Source organism: Chenopodium album, chromosome 5 (genome assembly GCF_948465745.1).
Source record: "Chenopodium album chromosome 5, dcCheAlbu1.1, whole genome shotgun sequence".
Taxonomy (NCBI): Eukaryota; Viridiplantae; Streptophyta; class Magnoliopsida; order Caryophyllales; family Amaranthaceae; genus Chenopodium; species Chenopodium album.
This window is the reverse complement of record NC_137838.1, coordinates 11,928,058-11,943,640: the sequence shown is the minus strand read 5'-3', so window position 1 is coordinate 11,943,640 and position 15,583 is coordinate 11,928,058. Positions and strand designations below refer to the sequence as shown.

The 15,583-nt window shown below is 35.1% G+C and overlaps 1 protein-coding gene and 1 pseudogene across 1 annotated transcript; both read right to left on the bottom strand.

Moving 5' to 3' along the window:
- Positions 1 to 698: 698 nt before the first annotated feature.
- LOC145630449 (polygalacturonase-like) lies at positions 699 to 4,302 on the bottom strand. The gene is made up of 4 exons (XM_081682704.1): positions 3,841 to 4,302; positions 3,295 to 3,584; positions 1,928 to 2,153; positions 699 to 1,286 (listed from the first exon to the last, which is right to left on the bottom strand). The coding sequence occupies exons 1-4, from the start codon at positions 4,261 to 4,263 to the stop codon at positions 1,068 to 1,070; spliced, it is 1,158 nt and encodes a 385-aa protein (XP_081538830.1). The 5' UTR covers positions 4,264 to 4,302; the 3' UTR covers positions 699 to 1,067.
- A 5,676-nt stretch (positions 4,303 to 9,978) lies between these two features.
- On the bottom strand, positions 9,979 to 10,952 carry LOC145632593 (uncharacterized; annotated as a pseudogene).
- Positions 10,953 to 15,583: the final 4,631 nt, after the last annotated feature.

Genomic DNA, 15,583 nt, shown 5'->3' with positions numbered 1-15,583 from the left:
ATTAAGCTTGTATAAATAATGATTTCTTTGTTTTTTGAAGTTTAGCTCAAATACTTGCTATGACATAAAATAAATTAGGGAGACTTTGTATTAATTAACTAATGACTTGATGTTGAACTACTTATTTTAATCATGATTTTGAAGACTTTTATTTGCATTATAGCTTTATTTTCATAATCGTATTAGGCGCTAAAAAATAATGTCTTATAATTCCGATTTTCGGATCGGATCCAAATAACCGAATTTTAATTCGGATTGGATCGGATTGGATTGGGAGAGAAATTCGAATCGGATCGGATCGGAAAATTGAAAACCGAATTATAGTTCGGATTGGATCGGATTTGGACTAAATCCAAACCGAAAACCAAACGGACACCCCTAGTTCACTATTTACATGTGACTTAAGCTAACCTTGGATTTTGCCAAGAATTCTCATTCATTTTTTATGAGAGTATGATTATTAGTGCTAAACGTTTTTGTTTTGGATCGGGATATAATATTAGGGATGAATTATATGTGATCTCGGTCCTTTAATTCTCGTAATCACATATTAGGAGTTTTTATCATAAATCAATTACTATAGTAGACGTGTAAAGTCTTTATAGATCGAGTTGTTAATGTGAGAGTGACCAGTTAGAAATTTATCACAATGTGTATGAAGGTTATGAAATCTCATGGTCAATCAATAATCATTTTTCTAAAGGAATGAAACTTTATTAAGACTTTCAATTGAAGTACACATTTAAAATACAACACAACAAACATCATTACATCAAAAGTTAAAAGCATGAATAATGATAAAAGTAATGTCATCAAGATATAATAATACACCACAATGTCAGGCTATTTCAATTCGTTTTTTGTTTACATGAAAGTAAATCAACAAACGAGTTGTAAACCCTCATTCTTTGAAGTGTACAAGTTGAACCGAAAGGCTTAATTGCTTAATAATCCTTCAAGTATCGAATGATGATCCCTCTACTTGTGCTCGACATATTAGCCATGACAGTGTAGAGGACAATGTGAGAGAGTGTAATATTACAACCGAACAATGGAAGAAATGAAGTCTAAAAACAACTTCGAGGGGAAACTTTTCCTTGAGTAATCCCGCGAGCATAGCTGCAAGTTGAAACTGCTGGTTTACTCCCAAAGGTTAACCTGATATCTTGCAGTTTGATCCCTTTACATGGATTAGTTGGACTACAAGTAAATTGTATTGCTTCTTTGCGTAGCGATGTACCCTTTATGTTTATGTAACTCACATTATTTATCTTCACTCCTGAATTCTGCCATGTACAAATAAATAAAAGTACATGTGAGCAAAAGATAGATCCGCGTATATACCTTGATCTATCGATCATTTTATTTTATTGAATTCAGGCCCTGTTCTCTTCACCTTAATTTTGCTGAATTGAAATTATTTTTACTGAATTGAAATTATTTTTGCTGAACTTAAATTATTTTTACTGAACTTAAATTTATTTTACTGAACTGAAATTTTTTTTACTGAACTGAAATTATTTTTACTGATTTTCTATTATAATTCTTCTTTAAGAAAACTTATTTTTACTGAACTGGACTTATTTTACTGAACTGAAATTATTTTTACTGAACTGAAATTAATTTTACTGAACTGAAATTATTTTTACTGAACTGAAATTATTTTTACTTAATATTATTTTTTTAAGGTGAATAGAACAAGGCCTCGATCCATTCTTTTGGTCACGAGTGAAATTTAAGTTAAGCCCAATATATAAGTCAACTTAACCTAGATCATCGATGTCATCATAACAAATAGGCACACAATTACTACCCTTGATTATATGGTAGGTGTTATAGTATGTAACAATTCGATCTAAAAAGTCAATGTATGTGCATGTGTTATATAAAATGAGGTAGAGTATACCTAATTGATGCAAGAAATTACCTGTCGAGGACATTGATTATTAGGGCAGTACATTTGATCAATGAGAATGGGATAATAGACATTTTCCATGATGATGTTGCGAAATATGACGTTACGAACAAAGCTGTTGCTTGGCCTTGCCCATGATTTGATTCTAACACCAAATGTTGTCTTATAAAATACAACATTCGATACAACTATGTTTTGTACACCATCTTCATGTAAGCTGTTGCCCATGCTTCCAATACTGTAATACAAATAATTATTGATAATTTAGATATGCATTTGGAGGTTCAATTCCCACTAGTGACAATTTGGGGAGTGGGATTCTAACCCGCTAACCCGGGCCGGGTTGACCCGTGAGGGATTCTGACCCAGTAGAGCTATTCTCCTTACCAATCAAAAAAAAAATAATAATAATAATATAGATATGTATTCTTACTAAAGCAAATACGTAGTATGAATAACATGTTCAATATTTGATACGTACTTGAAGTCTTAATCCGATAATAGGTTTCGAACTTTAACAAATAATATATCTTCATACACAATGATTTTACGCTTTAGAAATATTGTTTTTGTCAGACAAAAATTATTAAAACTTGAGGTGTATATATTCATAAAAGTATCTTACTTATAATTTCTGAACAATAAAATGTTGAGAGTTGACCAAAAAATTTATAAGAGTAATCAAATTAGAAAATGTTTAAGTGAAAGAAGTTGATCAATATAATATTCTTTCATTTGTACTACTATGAACGAATATGTAGGCAACTTAGAGCCTGTTCTCATCAAATTATTTTCAGTTCAGTTCAACTCCTAATTTTCTTCTTTCATAAAATATTCATTTCAGTTCAATTCAATTCAGCTCTAATAAGTTCAGTTCAGTTTAGCTCATTTAAGTAAATGAGAATAGACCCTTAATTATATAAAACCTCGATAGATTCATATTGAACCTTAAATAATACTATTTGCTTTAAACTTAATGAATCAGGTATTCCTTAAACACCAAAAATATTACTAATATTTTGCTGGAGTTTACTTCTATTAGTTGGTTAGTCAATAATCACACCTCAAGTCGCAGGTTTAACAGGAGAATTAAGACTTGTAAATTTTTTTATATTATATTATCAGACATTGGATCCATATATATGATACATGCTAATTACTCCATCTATGACCATTTAAATTTGTTCTGCATTATTTGACCCCTTGAGTATTTAGTACTCCGTATTAAAAGTTAATTAATTTAAAATATCAATATATTATTACTTGTTAATTTTGATACCAGCACATAAAACAAAATTTCAGTAAAATTGCATGAAAACTTATTATAAGATGATGGATAGGAGGAAAGGAGTTAAATTAAAGTAAGGAGAAGCTAATACCTTATACCATGGCCAGGACCGCAAGCAATTTTATTAACGACCATATTTTTGGTTCCAGGTCCAATGGCGATACAATCATCTCCTGTTTTAATTACGGAGTTGTACACGGAAATACGATTAGAGTTTTGAATATTCATGCCATCCGTGTTGGGGCTGCCGCTTGGAGCTCTTAGTGTCAAGTAACTAATAGCCACATTATTGCAGTTCTTTATGCTCATGTGACTCTTTTGGCTGTTAATTGATTTTAGCCCACGTACCACTATGCCACCACATGATACAAACGATATAGACTGCGCCAAACAAACAAACAAAAATGTAACTATGAGAAATTTGAGATTGATTAGTCATAACAATGCTAGTTACAAATTTATAATAACGTAAATGAGCGAGTGATAAGACTAAATGGCTAACTGTTAGCTAACTATTACTTGTCATAGTACATACTGAATGCGCGAAGTATTAGTGTGTGACATGCACGCGCCAACACATGAATGACATGCTATATAACTATGAAACTATGAACAAAGAAGGAATTGAAGTGTATACCTGAGCTCCATTGTAACAATATCCATTATGTTTCCTACATAACCAAAAAGAATGACCTCCAGCATCAATGGTACCACCATTAATAGTTAGCCCATAAATATTGTAAAACATAAGCCACACATTTGAACGTGCCAACACACGGTAATCTGATGGGCCAATTATTGTACCTCTCATCCTTAAGGTTACATGATTTCTACACGGTCCGTTAAAGGACATAGGTCGGACCACAAATCTACCCGAGGGCACATCAAGTATAACACGCTTAACCGATCCACATGCCCAAGCCCACGCCTTTTGGAAGGCTTGGGTTGAGTCGGTCCGGCCGTTACCCCTTGCCCCAAAAGCCACCACACTATATGCTTCATTAGGCTTTACAAGAGCAAGTAAAAAGAGAGAAATAACAAAAAAATAAACCTTGACCATCTTCCCTTAACAATTATGTTTGAGAGGAAGATGTTTAAGTTTGAGGCTCTTGTTTAATTTTGCTATGATAAATTGATAAGTAACTTGACTTATATATAATGAATCTGTGGATGTAAAGTACGTATAAATCTTATTATAAATGATTATAAGTCAACTAATCTAGCTAGATCATGCATGTTAGTAAATTACGTTATCAAATACGTACTAAGCATGTGAAGATGCATACTTAATTAGTAATTATTCATTAGAATCTTATAGAGTTCCTAAGAAACGATAATGCAATAGCATAATTTAATTTATAATCAATGTATAGTCATTAATTTGGGTAATGAACCAATTATGACCTACAATCGTATCCTCAACTTGTAATCTTTGAAGTCTACAATATAAGCTAGGAATATTTTCACGTATTTATTGATTTTATGCATTTTAATCCTTGTACTTAATAATGTCTGTATGTCCTTATTGTTGATTTGTCGTTAATAAGTTACTTGGTGAAGAATTTTGTGTTTTTAAACTCATTTGTAGCTCATTTAAACCAATAGCTGGGATTCTTTGGGACCCCCACTTCATAACTTCAATCTAGATACTTAAAAATATACTGGTAGGTATCGATAACTAACTCAACCTCACTAAACCCAACTCATGTATTCAAATTAACACCTCTAATTAAAAAAACACGAGAAAGGTAGAATTATATAGATTGTCGCTATAAATACTACCTTCGTTTCGATTTGATCTTTAACATTAACTAATCACTATATGTACTTGCACAAATTTTAAGAAAAAGAAGAGAGATTGTTATGTGTTGAGTAGGTGCATAATGTAAAATTGAGGATGTTAAGAATTTTTAGAAATATACCCAAACAGAATGTGTTAAATTCATAATTCATTAGAAAGACAAGTTAGTTAATGATAAGTTGATAACATATATTCGTTTTATGTACGTGATTTTTTTTTTTTAAAGGTAAGAAAAAGGGAAAGAATTAGGACCCCCTCCTTATGAGGGGATTTGTTGTACGTGATTGTTGACGCATGTATTGTCCTAAAAAAAAATGTACCTTGTGCGTCAATGTGTGATCCATATGAAAAATATTAATCAAACAACATAATTTAAACCTTGGTGAATAAGATTTGCTCAATCTAATGTATTTTATTTACTTGGACCATGTTAACTTATTAATAGATAGCTTAAAACTATACAAGTATATGACTACAATAATTATGACAAGTTATAACTTTAAAGATGTGATGTATGTATAAACAAATCTCACGTATGCATGTACGTAGATCTTGCATCTTATCCCTATTTAAATTTATAATGATTTTAGCTTCATTTTAAAGGAAAAATTATTTTGTTATTCATATAGAAATTGTACTCGGCAAATTAAACGTAGAACGAAGCTGGCTTCGCACTTAAAGCCGCATTTAAGGGAAAGTAATAGGTGAATATTGTCATGTGATAATTGAGAACAAGTACAGGTCATAATAAGAAGTACAAATAGTACTTATTTGTTGAATTTTAGAAATCCAAGTAAGACATAAAAACATGTGTATTATTAAGCCGTCAAAGCCTCTAAGGTAAACCATAAGTTAAATCTCGCAAATGTCGCAATGTGATGCGCGAAGATGTTTGGCGTTTCGCCGTTTCATATTGTTATCACTAATTATTGTACCATTTGTATTCAACAATTTCAGATATAGAATATAGATATTAAATTAAAGGTCTAGGTGATAATTTTATCGATTTTATTGTATCGCATCCACTCGATTGCCACCTTACCTCTTATTTTGAAAAAGCCAAATGTGAGAATTGAACGAATTAATGACTCGTGATCTCAAACTTAGGGTCTGTTCATATTTACTGAACTGATTGGAGCTGAACTGAACTGAACTGATTGGAGCTGAATTGAACTGAACTGAACTGAATATTTTATGAGAGTGGGAAATTAGGAGCTGAACTGAACTGAACTGAACTGATTGGAGCTGAATTAAACTGAACTGAACTGATTGGAGCTGAACTGAAATGAAATTAAGTAAATGTGAACAGGCCCTTAGAGATAACTAGATAATGTCTGAGCCATACTCGAATTTAAAATTTATACGGAAAAGTAATTGAAATATAGAAATTAAAGGAATCAATTCCGTGAGATTTTCCCATTCATCATACTGTGAATATATACAAATACAAGGCTTAACGTAAGCCATTAATTAAGGCTATAAAATAGGGAAAGCTATCTACTTAGCACTATTCTAGGCTAACAGAATATATACATTTGACTAAGATAATATATTTACCTAATTATCTTAACACACCCCCGTAGTCAAAGCGGTAGGAGGACGGACGCATAGACTATCTCTAAAATCTTCAAATAAAACACGTGGTAGTCCTTTCGTAAAGATGTCCGCAATTTGATGTCTAGAAGGAACATGGAGGACTCGGACTTCACCCCTTGCCACCTTCTCACGAACAAAAAGTATGTCCATCTCAATATGCTTGGTACGTTGATGTTGTACCGGATTACCCGAAAGGTAAATAGCACTCACATTATCACAATATACCAAGGTTGCCTTTTTAATCGGACGATGTAGCTCCAATAATAAATTACGAAGCCAACATGACTCAGAAACCACATTGGCCACCCCCCTGTACTCTGCCTCTGCACTAGACTTGGAAATAGTAGGTTGGCGTTTTGAGGACCAAGATAACAAGTTATCACCCAAAAATACACAATATCCGGACGTTGAACGTCTTGTGTCGGGACAACCACCCCAATCAGCATCAATATAGGATATAAGTGTAGAGGTAGATGATGGATAAAGATGCAAACCAAGCTCAAGTGTACCTTGTATGTATCGAATTATCTGCTTCAGATCAGCCATATGAGTATCTTTCGGATCATGCATGTGTAAGCATACCTGTTGTACGGCATAAGAGATATCTGGCCTCGTAAAAGTAAGATATTGCAGCGCCCCAGCAAGGCTGCATGCGATACAAGGTCGGATCTGAAAAAGGGGAACCCGAAGCACCAACTTTCGGCTTTGCTTCAACCGGAGTAGCCGAAGACTTGCAAGAACTCATTCCTGCTCTTTCAATAATCTCCTCAGCATATTACCGTTGTGACAAAAATAAACCACCCTTATGCCTTGTCACAGCAATGCCAAGAAAATAATTTAAAGGACCCAAGTCCTTCATAGCAAATTCTGCACTAAGACGGGACATAATAGAACGCCTTAGAGCATCAGAAGAAGTGGTGAGAATAATGTCATCAACATAAAGTAATAAGTAAGCCACATTCGAGCCATCATGATAAATAAATAGAGAATTGTCACTCCTGCTATTAGTAAAACCAATAGAAGCAACAAAATCAGCAAAACGCTTATACCAAGCTCTGGGTGCCTGCTTAAGACCATATAACGATTTCTGTAGCAAACATACATAATCAGGATGGGTCTGATCACGGAAACCAAGAGGTTGATGCATATAGACTGTCTCATTAAGCTCACCGTGTAGAAAAGCATTCTTAACATCAAGCTGATGAATTTGCCAAGCTTTGGATAATGCCAAGCTAAGCACAGTGCAGATGGTAGCCGGTTTGACCACCGGACTAAAAGTTTCCCCACAATCAATGCCAACCTGTTGTGTTTTGCCATCACCTACAAGACGGGCTTTATGCCTCTCAAAAGAACCGTCAGATTTCACCTTATGAGTAAAAATCCACATAGAACGAATAACATTCACATCAAGCGGACGGGGCACCAACTCCCACGTCTTATTTTTAATAAGAGCATTAAATTCATCATCCATGGCCAATTTCCAATTCGGGTCACAAAGAGCAGAAATGGGGTTACGAGGTAAAGGGGATTTCGTAACATTAGTAGTTATAGCACTAAAATTCTTATATTTTGGATTAGGCTTAACTATACCAAGTCTACTTCGTGTCACTATAGTAGATGGAGGGGGCTATGGGCGTGAATGTGGAAGCAAGGGAGTATGACTGGGCTGGGAGGAAGGACCAGCAGCTGGCCCAACTGCGTGGGTAGGACTCGTCTGGGCCGTGGCTGATTGAACAGGCCCACGGTCCAGCCGAGACTTATTCTGCCCATCAGTTGGCAGCGTGCTAGGAGAAGGAGAAAGCACGGGTGGGCTTGTGAGACGAACTGGGCTGCTGGAAGTAGTGGTATGCGGCAACCCTGTATGAGGAGAAGAGGGAGAGATATCTTGGGCTAATGTGGAAGGCCCGGATAAAGGAAGATGGTGCATGACATATGGGCTAAGTCCCTCATCCAAGAAATCATAAGCATGGGAAGGGGGAGTATACAAATTAGCAAAAGGAAAAACACTCTCATCAAACAGAACATGGCGGCTAATGATGATTTTATTAGAAGATAAATTATAGCACTTGTAACCCCTATGATTCGGTGGATAACCCAAAAATACACAAGGTGTAGAACGGGGTTGTAATTTATTAATGGTAGTCGACGGAATTAAGGGGTAACATAAACATCCAAAAACACGTAAGTGAGAGTAAGATGGTGCCTTTTGATAGAGGACTTGGAGAGGAGACTTGTACTCTAGTAATTTACTCGGAAGAATATTATGAAGGTAAGTTGCCATTTGCAAAGCATGATGCCAAAAAGATGGTGGTAAAGATGCATGAGAAAGAAGAGTTCGAATAATATTATTCAATGATCTAATTTTTCTCTCGGCCTTTCCATTTTGTGATGATGTATGTGGACATGATAGACGGAAAGACATACCATTAGACTCACACAATGCCCAAAATGGTCAATTATCATATTCCCTCCCATTATCACATTGAAAAGTTTTTATAGGTCGTTCAAATTGGGTTTTTATAAATGCTTGAAAAACTAAGATTTTGTCAACACATCCGACTTTTTGGCTAAAGGGAAAGTCCACAAAAACTTAGAATAATCATCCAACACAAGCATATAATAACGATGACCCAAAGAACTCAAAACCGGAGATGTCCAAAGATCACTATGAACAATATCAAAAGGCATAATAATATTATAAATTGAAGACATAAAAGGCAACTTAACATGTTTTCCGAGTACACATGAATGACAAACACTAGAGCTAGAAGAGTGAGTACATTCAATGTTTTTATTCCTACAAAGAGACTTTAAAATAGAAGAACCCGGATGTCCCAAACGATCATGCCAAACAGAAGAAGCTAAAGCTGTAAAGGTGGATGGAGAAGACTTTGAAAAAGTGCTAGTGAGTGGATAAAGGTCCCCTTGGATATCACATCTCATTATTGGCATCCCCGTCCGATAATCCTTCACAAAAAAACCATACGGGTCAAACTCAACAGACACACAGTTATCAGTCGTAAATTTTCGAACAGAAATTAGATTCTTTATCAGTTTGGGTGCATGAAGAACATTTGAAAGGGACAATGGAGGGTTCGGGGAAGGTAAAGTAGTATGACTACAACCACGAATTGGAATTGTTTGACCACTACCAACAATAATACCATTATGATGATTGCTCAAATTAAAATAAGACGAGAGATTACTGTTGGAAGATGTCATATGAGAAGTTGCTCCGGTGTCCATGTACCATGGGGGATCGGGTTGTTGCAAAGTCATAGTGTTGAAAGCCGAGTCAATGTCCTTCGGAGCATAGGAATTGGACTGATGGGAAGCTGCATACGCTTGCTAAGGTCGTGGACCAAGGAGCCCGGGCTGCTACTTCTGTGGGCCTGTTGGACGAGCCCATCCTTGGGTTGGATAAGGGCAAGGTGGGGCTGCCCATTGAGGAGTCCAACCCCAAGGAGGGTACTGCCCGTACTGCTGAACTTGCTGCCATGGTGGAAGAGGCATCCAAGCTTGTTGTTGCTGCTGACCGGGGACACTGCCGGAGCTCTGACCGCGACTACCGCCGGACTGACCACCTGCGCCACCGCGTCCACCACCAGACTGCTTGCGGGAGCCGGATTTTTTCTGGTTTTTATGATTTTTGTCACGAGAATTCCCGGAATCACCCCCGGAATTTGATGATTCCCGTGGAGCACTCGCCACCATAGCCGACGCCGTAGCCGCCTGCTTTGCTAAACCAGCCTCCTCCAATGTGGCATTGAACGAGCTTGATAAAATTGAGGTAGAGGATTACTCTGTCTAATCAAGGTAGCAACACCATTGTAAGGTTCCGAGAGACCCGAAACCAATTGAAGAACAAGCCGATTATTATCCACCGGTGCACCAAAATTTTTCAACTGATCGGAGAGACTCTTAAGCCGCTAACAATAAGCCGAAACATTAGGGAAATCCTCCATATTGGTGTTAGAAAATTCTTGTTCAAGAGTGACGGCTCGGGAGTTTTGATTGTCTTGGAAAATATCACGCAAACGTTCCCAAGCCTCCTTTGTCGTAGAGTCAGGTTCCATGATGGTATTCAAGAGGTCGCGTGAGATTGTAGAGTAAATCCAGCCGAGCACTGTTGCATCCAAAATTGTCCACATCTCTTTCTCCTCATCCGTGGAAGGTGCAGGGGCCTTCTTCTTAGGAGTAATGATGTGATGAAGAACCTTATGTGATCTTGCGTGAACTTTAAATAACTCCGCCCACATGGAGTATTCAACATTCTCCATTTCAAGAGTGACAGAAATGTTGGATTTGATATTTGAAACAGTCATGGCGGGGTGGAACTTGGAGTCCGACATGGCTGTATAGAAACAGGGAAGAAGAAGATGAAAGGGATGAAGAAGAGAAGGGGCGGAGAGACTAGGTTGCAGCGGAAATAACCTAGGCAAATCTGATACCATAAAGGAATCAATTCCGTGAGATTTTCCCATTCATCATACTGTGAATATATACAAACACAAGGCTTAACGTAAGCCATTAATTAAGGCTATAAAATAGGGAAAGCTATCTACTTAGCACTATTCTAAGCTAACAGTATATATACATTTGACTAAGATAATATATTTACATAATTATCTTAACAGAAATATCTATATAAATGTAAGTCAATAGTAAACCTAAATAAATAAATACTCCCTCCGTGTCATAATTAGAAGCCTATTTCTAACATTTATCACTCACATGATAAAGGGAAATAGGCTTCTAATTATGAAACACATGGAGTGTAAAGTTTGTTAATTAATTAAATTAAAATGGGTAGAAAATGTGCATAAAAATAAATAACATAAAGTATTGGGTGCGACAAGTTGCACCCAATGTTTCGTCAGTCGAGACTCAAGAAATTATCATATCATCGCCATCTTCTTGCGATGAAGAACAAGTTTCCACTTGATAACAAGTTGGTGGTGATTACAGCGAAGTAGAGCAGCGAGGTCACCCATGGCGGAAGAGAGAGAAAGCTTGAGATTCTCGTTTTTTTTTTTTTTTGAAAAATTACCCATAAATCGAATTGGGGCTTTCTTATGTGATGTATAGTTATTGAAATTGATTGTCCAATATGATTGTATGTTGAATTGTGAGTATTTTGATAACATATGCATGTATTTTGGTTGAGAAATGAGCAACATATGTTATACTCATGACCTTTAATACGAGCATTTCAATGTAGGTTCCACCGTTATCATACATATTATCAAACAAATTATACATATCCTCAAACAAGTTATACATATCCTCCATTGACTGGATGATATCTTCTATTGGGTATATGATATCATGGTTAAATGATATCCTCTATTACCTATATGATATCATTTATGATTGTGTCAGTAGAAATATCACCCAGGAAATAAAGGATATCATATAGCCAATAAAGGATATTATCCAGTTAGTAGAAAATATATCCGACCAATAGAGGATATCGTTCAGGAAGATATATCATCTAGAAATAGAAATATTATCCAGCCAACCTAGGATATAATATAGCTCATAAAGGATATCATCAAATTAGTAGAGGATATTATTTAGCCAATAGAGGATACGTACCATCCCGCCAATTGAGGACATAAAAAATCCGCATTTTGTCAGTCCGGACTGACGAAACATGTCGTCTGTCCACACAATACCTTCTCAATAAATAATTAAATAATAATGCTCCTTACATATTTTGTTTTAATATAGAGTAAACGTTAAAATATAGGGAGATCTCCCTCCTATCACAAGAGGAGGGAATAAGGAGTCGAACCCATATCACACCTGGGGGAGATGGAGGGATTAACCATTCCTCCACAGCTCACTCCTCCTTTAATATAGAGTAACAGATAGAAAAGTTATTTTTTTTAGAAATTTTTTTTTTTATATATTTTAATATAGAGTAACAGATAGAAAAGTTTTTTTTTTAGAAAGTTTTTTATTTTTATATATTTGGTTGTGTAGACACCCATTTGTGTCTCCCCAAAACCAAACCCAGTGATGAGTACCTTTCACGTCGAATCATAATCGAATGAAGTGAAAGTGTGGAAAGTCTAGTGTTGCGGATAGTTTTAATTTCTTTTCTCCTCTCTTTGTTTTTGAAAACCTATTTTGAGAAAATAACCAATCCAGTTTGGTTGTTCCATGATATGGGTCCGATAATAGTGTAGTTGGATAGGGATTGAAAAGAGCTTTCCAACGATATATTATAAGCCCAATTCCGATGAATATTGAGGAAGTTATGGTCAAATTACTAAACTGGGCCCGGTTTGAGCCTTATATGCGGCCCAATGATCTAGAGGAGGGCCTAATATAGATTTATCATTCCTAATGCAATTAGGAATGGTTTTAGGTTTCTAGATTCTTCTAGAAGGTTCTTTTCATTCCTAATTCAATTAACATTGATAAATTGACTTTTGTTGACTTTTTAGAGTTTTAATCAGAATAAAAGAACGTTTTTGAGGAAAATACGATTTTATCCTCCTGTACAGCAATTTCTATCTGATTTTAAGAAAACGCGTCAAAAACTTTGTCAGCGCCAAACGCCAGCTTTAGCGCCTGGCACTACGCTTGGCGCCTAGCGCTAACGTTAGCGTTTGGCGCTAACATCCGTTTTACGCGTCAGAACTTTGTTTTTTATGTTTTATCTTTTTAGCTGATTTTTTCTATAAATAGCGTTCTAAAAACCCCGTTTTCATTCACCAACTCTCATCAAGATTTTCTTGATTATTCTCTCTCTCTCTCTCTCTCTCTTTTCTAAACTAGCCTTATCTCAAATATAAAAATTCCGCATTCATTAGATTTAGAAACACCTAGCCATATTCGAAGTTGCCTTCGCCCTAGACGTGAAAGGTTTAATTTCTGAGGGTTTGGTCCCAAATCTCTCTTTCAATTATTTGATTTAATTGTTTTGTTTATTATTTTCCTTGAAGTTACTGACGTGTGTATTTTGTTATTAGAAAGAGGTACGAGGCATCCAAGTAAGTGCTTTAATTGTTTACATTGTTATTATGATATAGAAATCATGCTTAGATTGTTATTTTGATTCCTAGTATCATTTTAGGATGTTTTATTGCTTCCTAGTATCATGTTTAGGATAAAGAATAAATTCCTTAAATCAAGCATGCTTATTATTATTATGATTTCTATGATGCCTTTTATGTTCTTCCTAATATTTATGATTGTTAGTATCATGTTAGGGTTAAAGCTTTGATTTTTATTGTTTAGTGACATGCTAGGGTTTGTTATTAATCTTGTTAGTATCATGCCTAGGATCTTGCTATTATTATTATGTTTTAACATGATTATTATTTTTATGATTATTTTAATTATAATTTATTATTATTTTGTTGCTTGATATTTATCGTTATTGCTTGATCACACCTTTTATGCATGTTTAAAGGGAATTTGTACTTGTAATCACGCTTAATAAGATAATTAATAATCTTGTTTAGGGTTAATTTGATTATAATTCAAGTGATCGCCAATAATAGTTTGTTTGTGCATTAAATTCAACCAACATAGATAAACAGGTTTAGGGTTAATCCTATTGATTGCATGTTAGTCAGAAAGCGCACATGAATACGATCAGAATAAAGTAGAGGCCTATTATTAGGGCAGGTTCAATCTCTAATAGGTTGGATTTGTACCTTCATCCCCGAACCCTATTTGGTTCAAGACCTTATGGAGTTGACGATCTCTTGGATCGTTAAGGGGTGTAACCTTCACCTCGTGAACGGTTTACAAGTTCCTAAAACTTGTTGGCGACTCTTTTGCTCTATCTTCTTTCCCTTTGGACGCCACCGTACTTTAGTGTATGATCACAGTGGGGTTCAAGCTAGGGGATTAACGCTTGAAATATTCCCTACATTGGTAGAATTTTTGTTAAATTAACTAGATTAGTACTCGTGCGATGCACGATTTAGGAATTTAAAAGATATTTTTATCAATATTATATTATTAATTAATTAATAATTTGTAACAAATCATATGAAAGAGTATTTTTAGGAAAAAAAACTTCATTAATGCGTTTTTACTTTTTAGTAATTGATACTCATACTTTTATTTATTTATTTAAAAAATAATCTCCTAATATTTAAATTTATTTGTTAGAAAGGTAAAAAAAATTAAAAATAGATGAGTCATAATCAATTTTGGAGGGAAATTTTTTTTATTATAAAATGACATGTGTACAAAGATGATGTCAGTGGTTTTGACTTTAGTAATAGTTATAGATATATAGATATTTGTTGGAAAGATAAAAAAAAAAAAAATTAAAAAAAATGAGCATGTCAACGGTTTAACTTTAGTAATAGTTATAGATACGGAGTAGATACTTTTTTTTTTTTAAAGAAGTTATAGATAGATACTGATGTCATTGATTGAGTTTAGTATGTTACCTATTTAGTTTAGTATGTAATCGGCGGATATTGATGGTGCTTGGGGCCCAAAGAGAATCTTTAATTTGGCCCGTTTGAAAAGAGGATAATAAAAGGCCCAACAGAAAAGGAAATAAGCCCACATGCATGGCCCAAATATAAACACTCCGAGTCTTTGACCCATACCTCCCATGCCATATCTTTTTTTTTTTTTTTTTTTTTTTTTTACATAGCAAGATAAATAGGACCCCAATCAAAGGCTCATATCACAAAAAACCAAGTACCTCGATGATGCGAGGCGACCTCTTGTACGTGCCACTTCATCAAGGGTCTCCCTCATACTTCCCTCATTAATAGTAGTGAACCGAACTAACTTGAAAAATAATTTTTAATTTTTAATCCATATGGTTGGGATGCTTAGTCTCATACTATTCCATTCCAACTTTTTGGTCCGAACACCCCTTAAGTACTTCATCTGATAAGGTAGTGGTTGAGTAGTTGTTACCTCTATGTGCTTGTATGGGTTGCACTTAAATTATTAGACATAAGCAATAAAATATTTTAAGAAATGCTTAGATCCT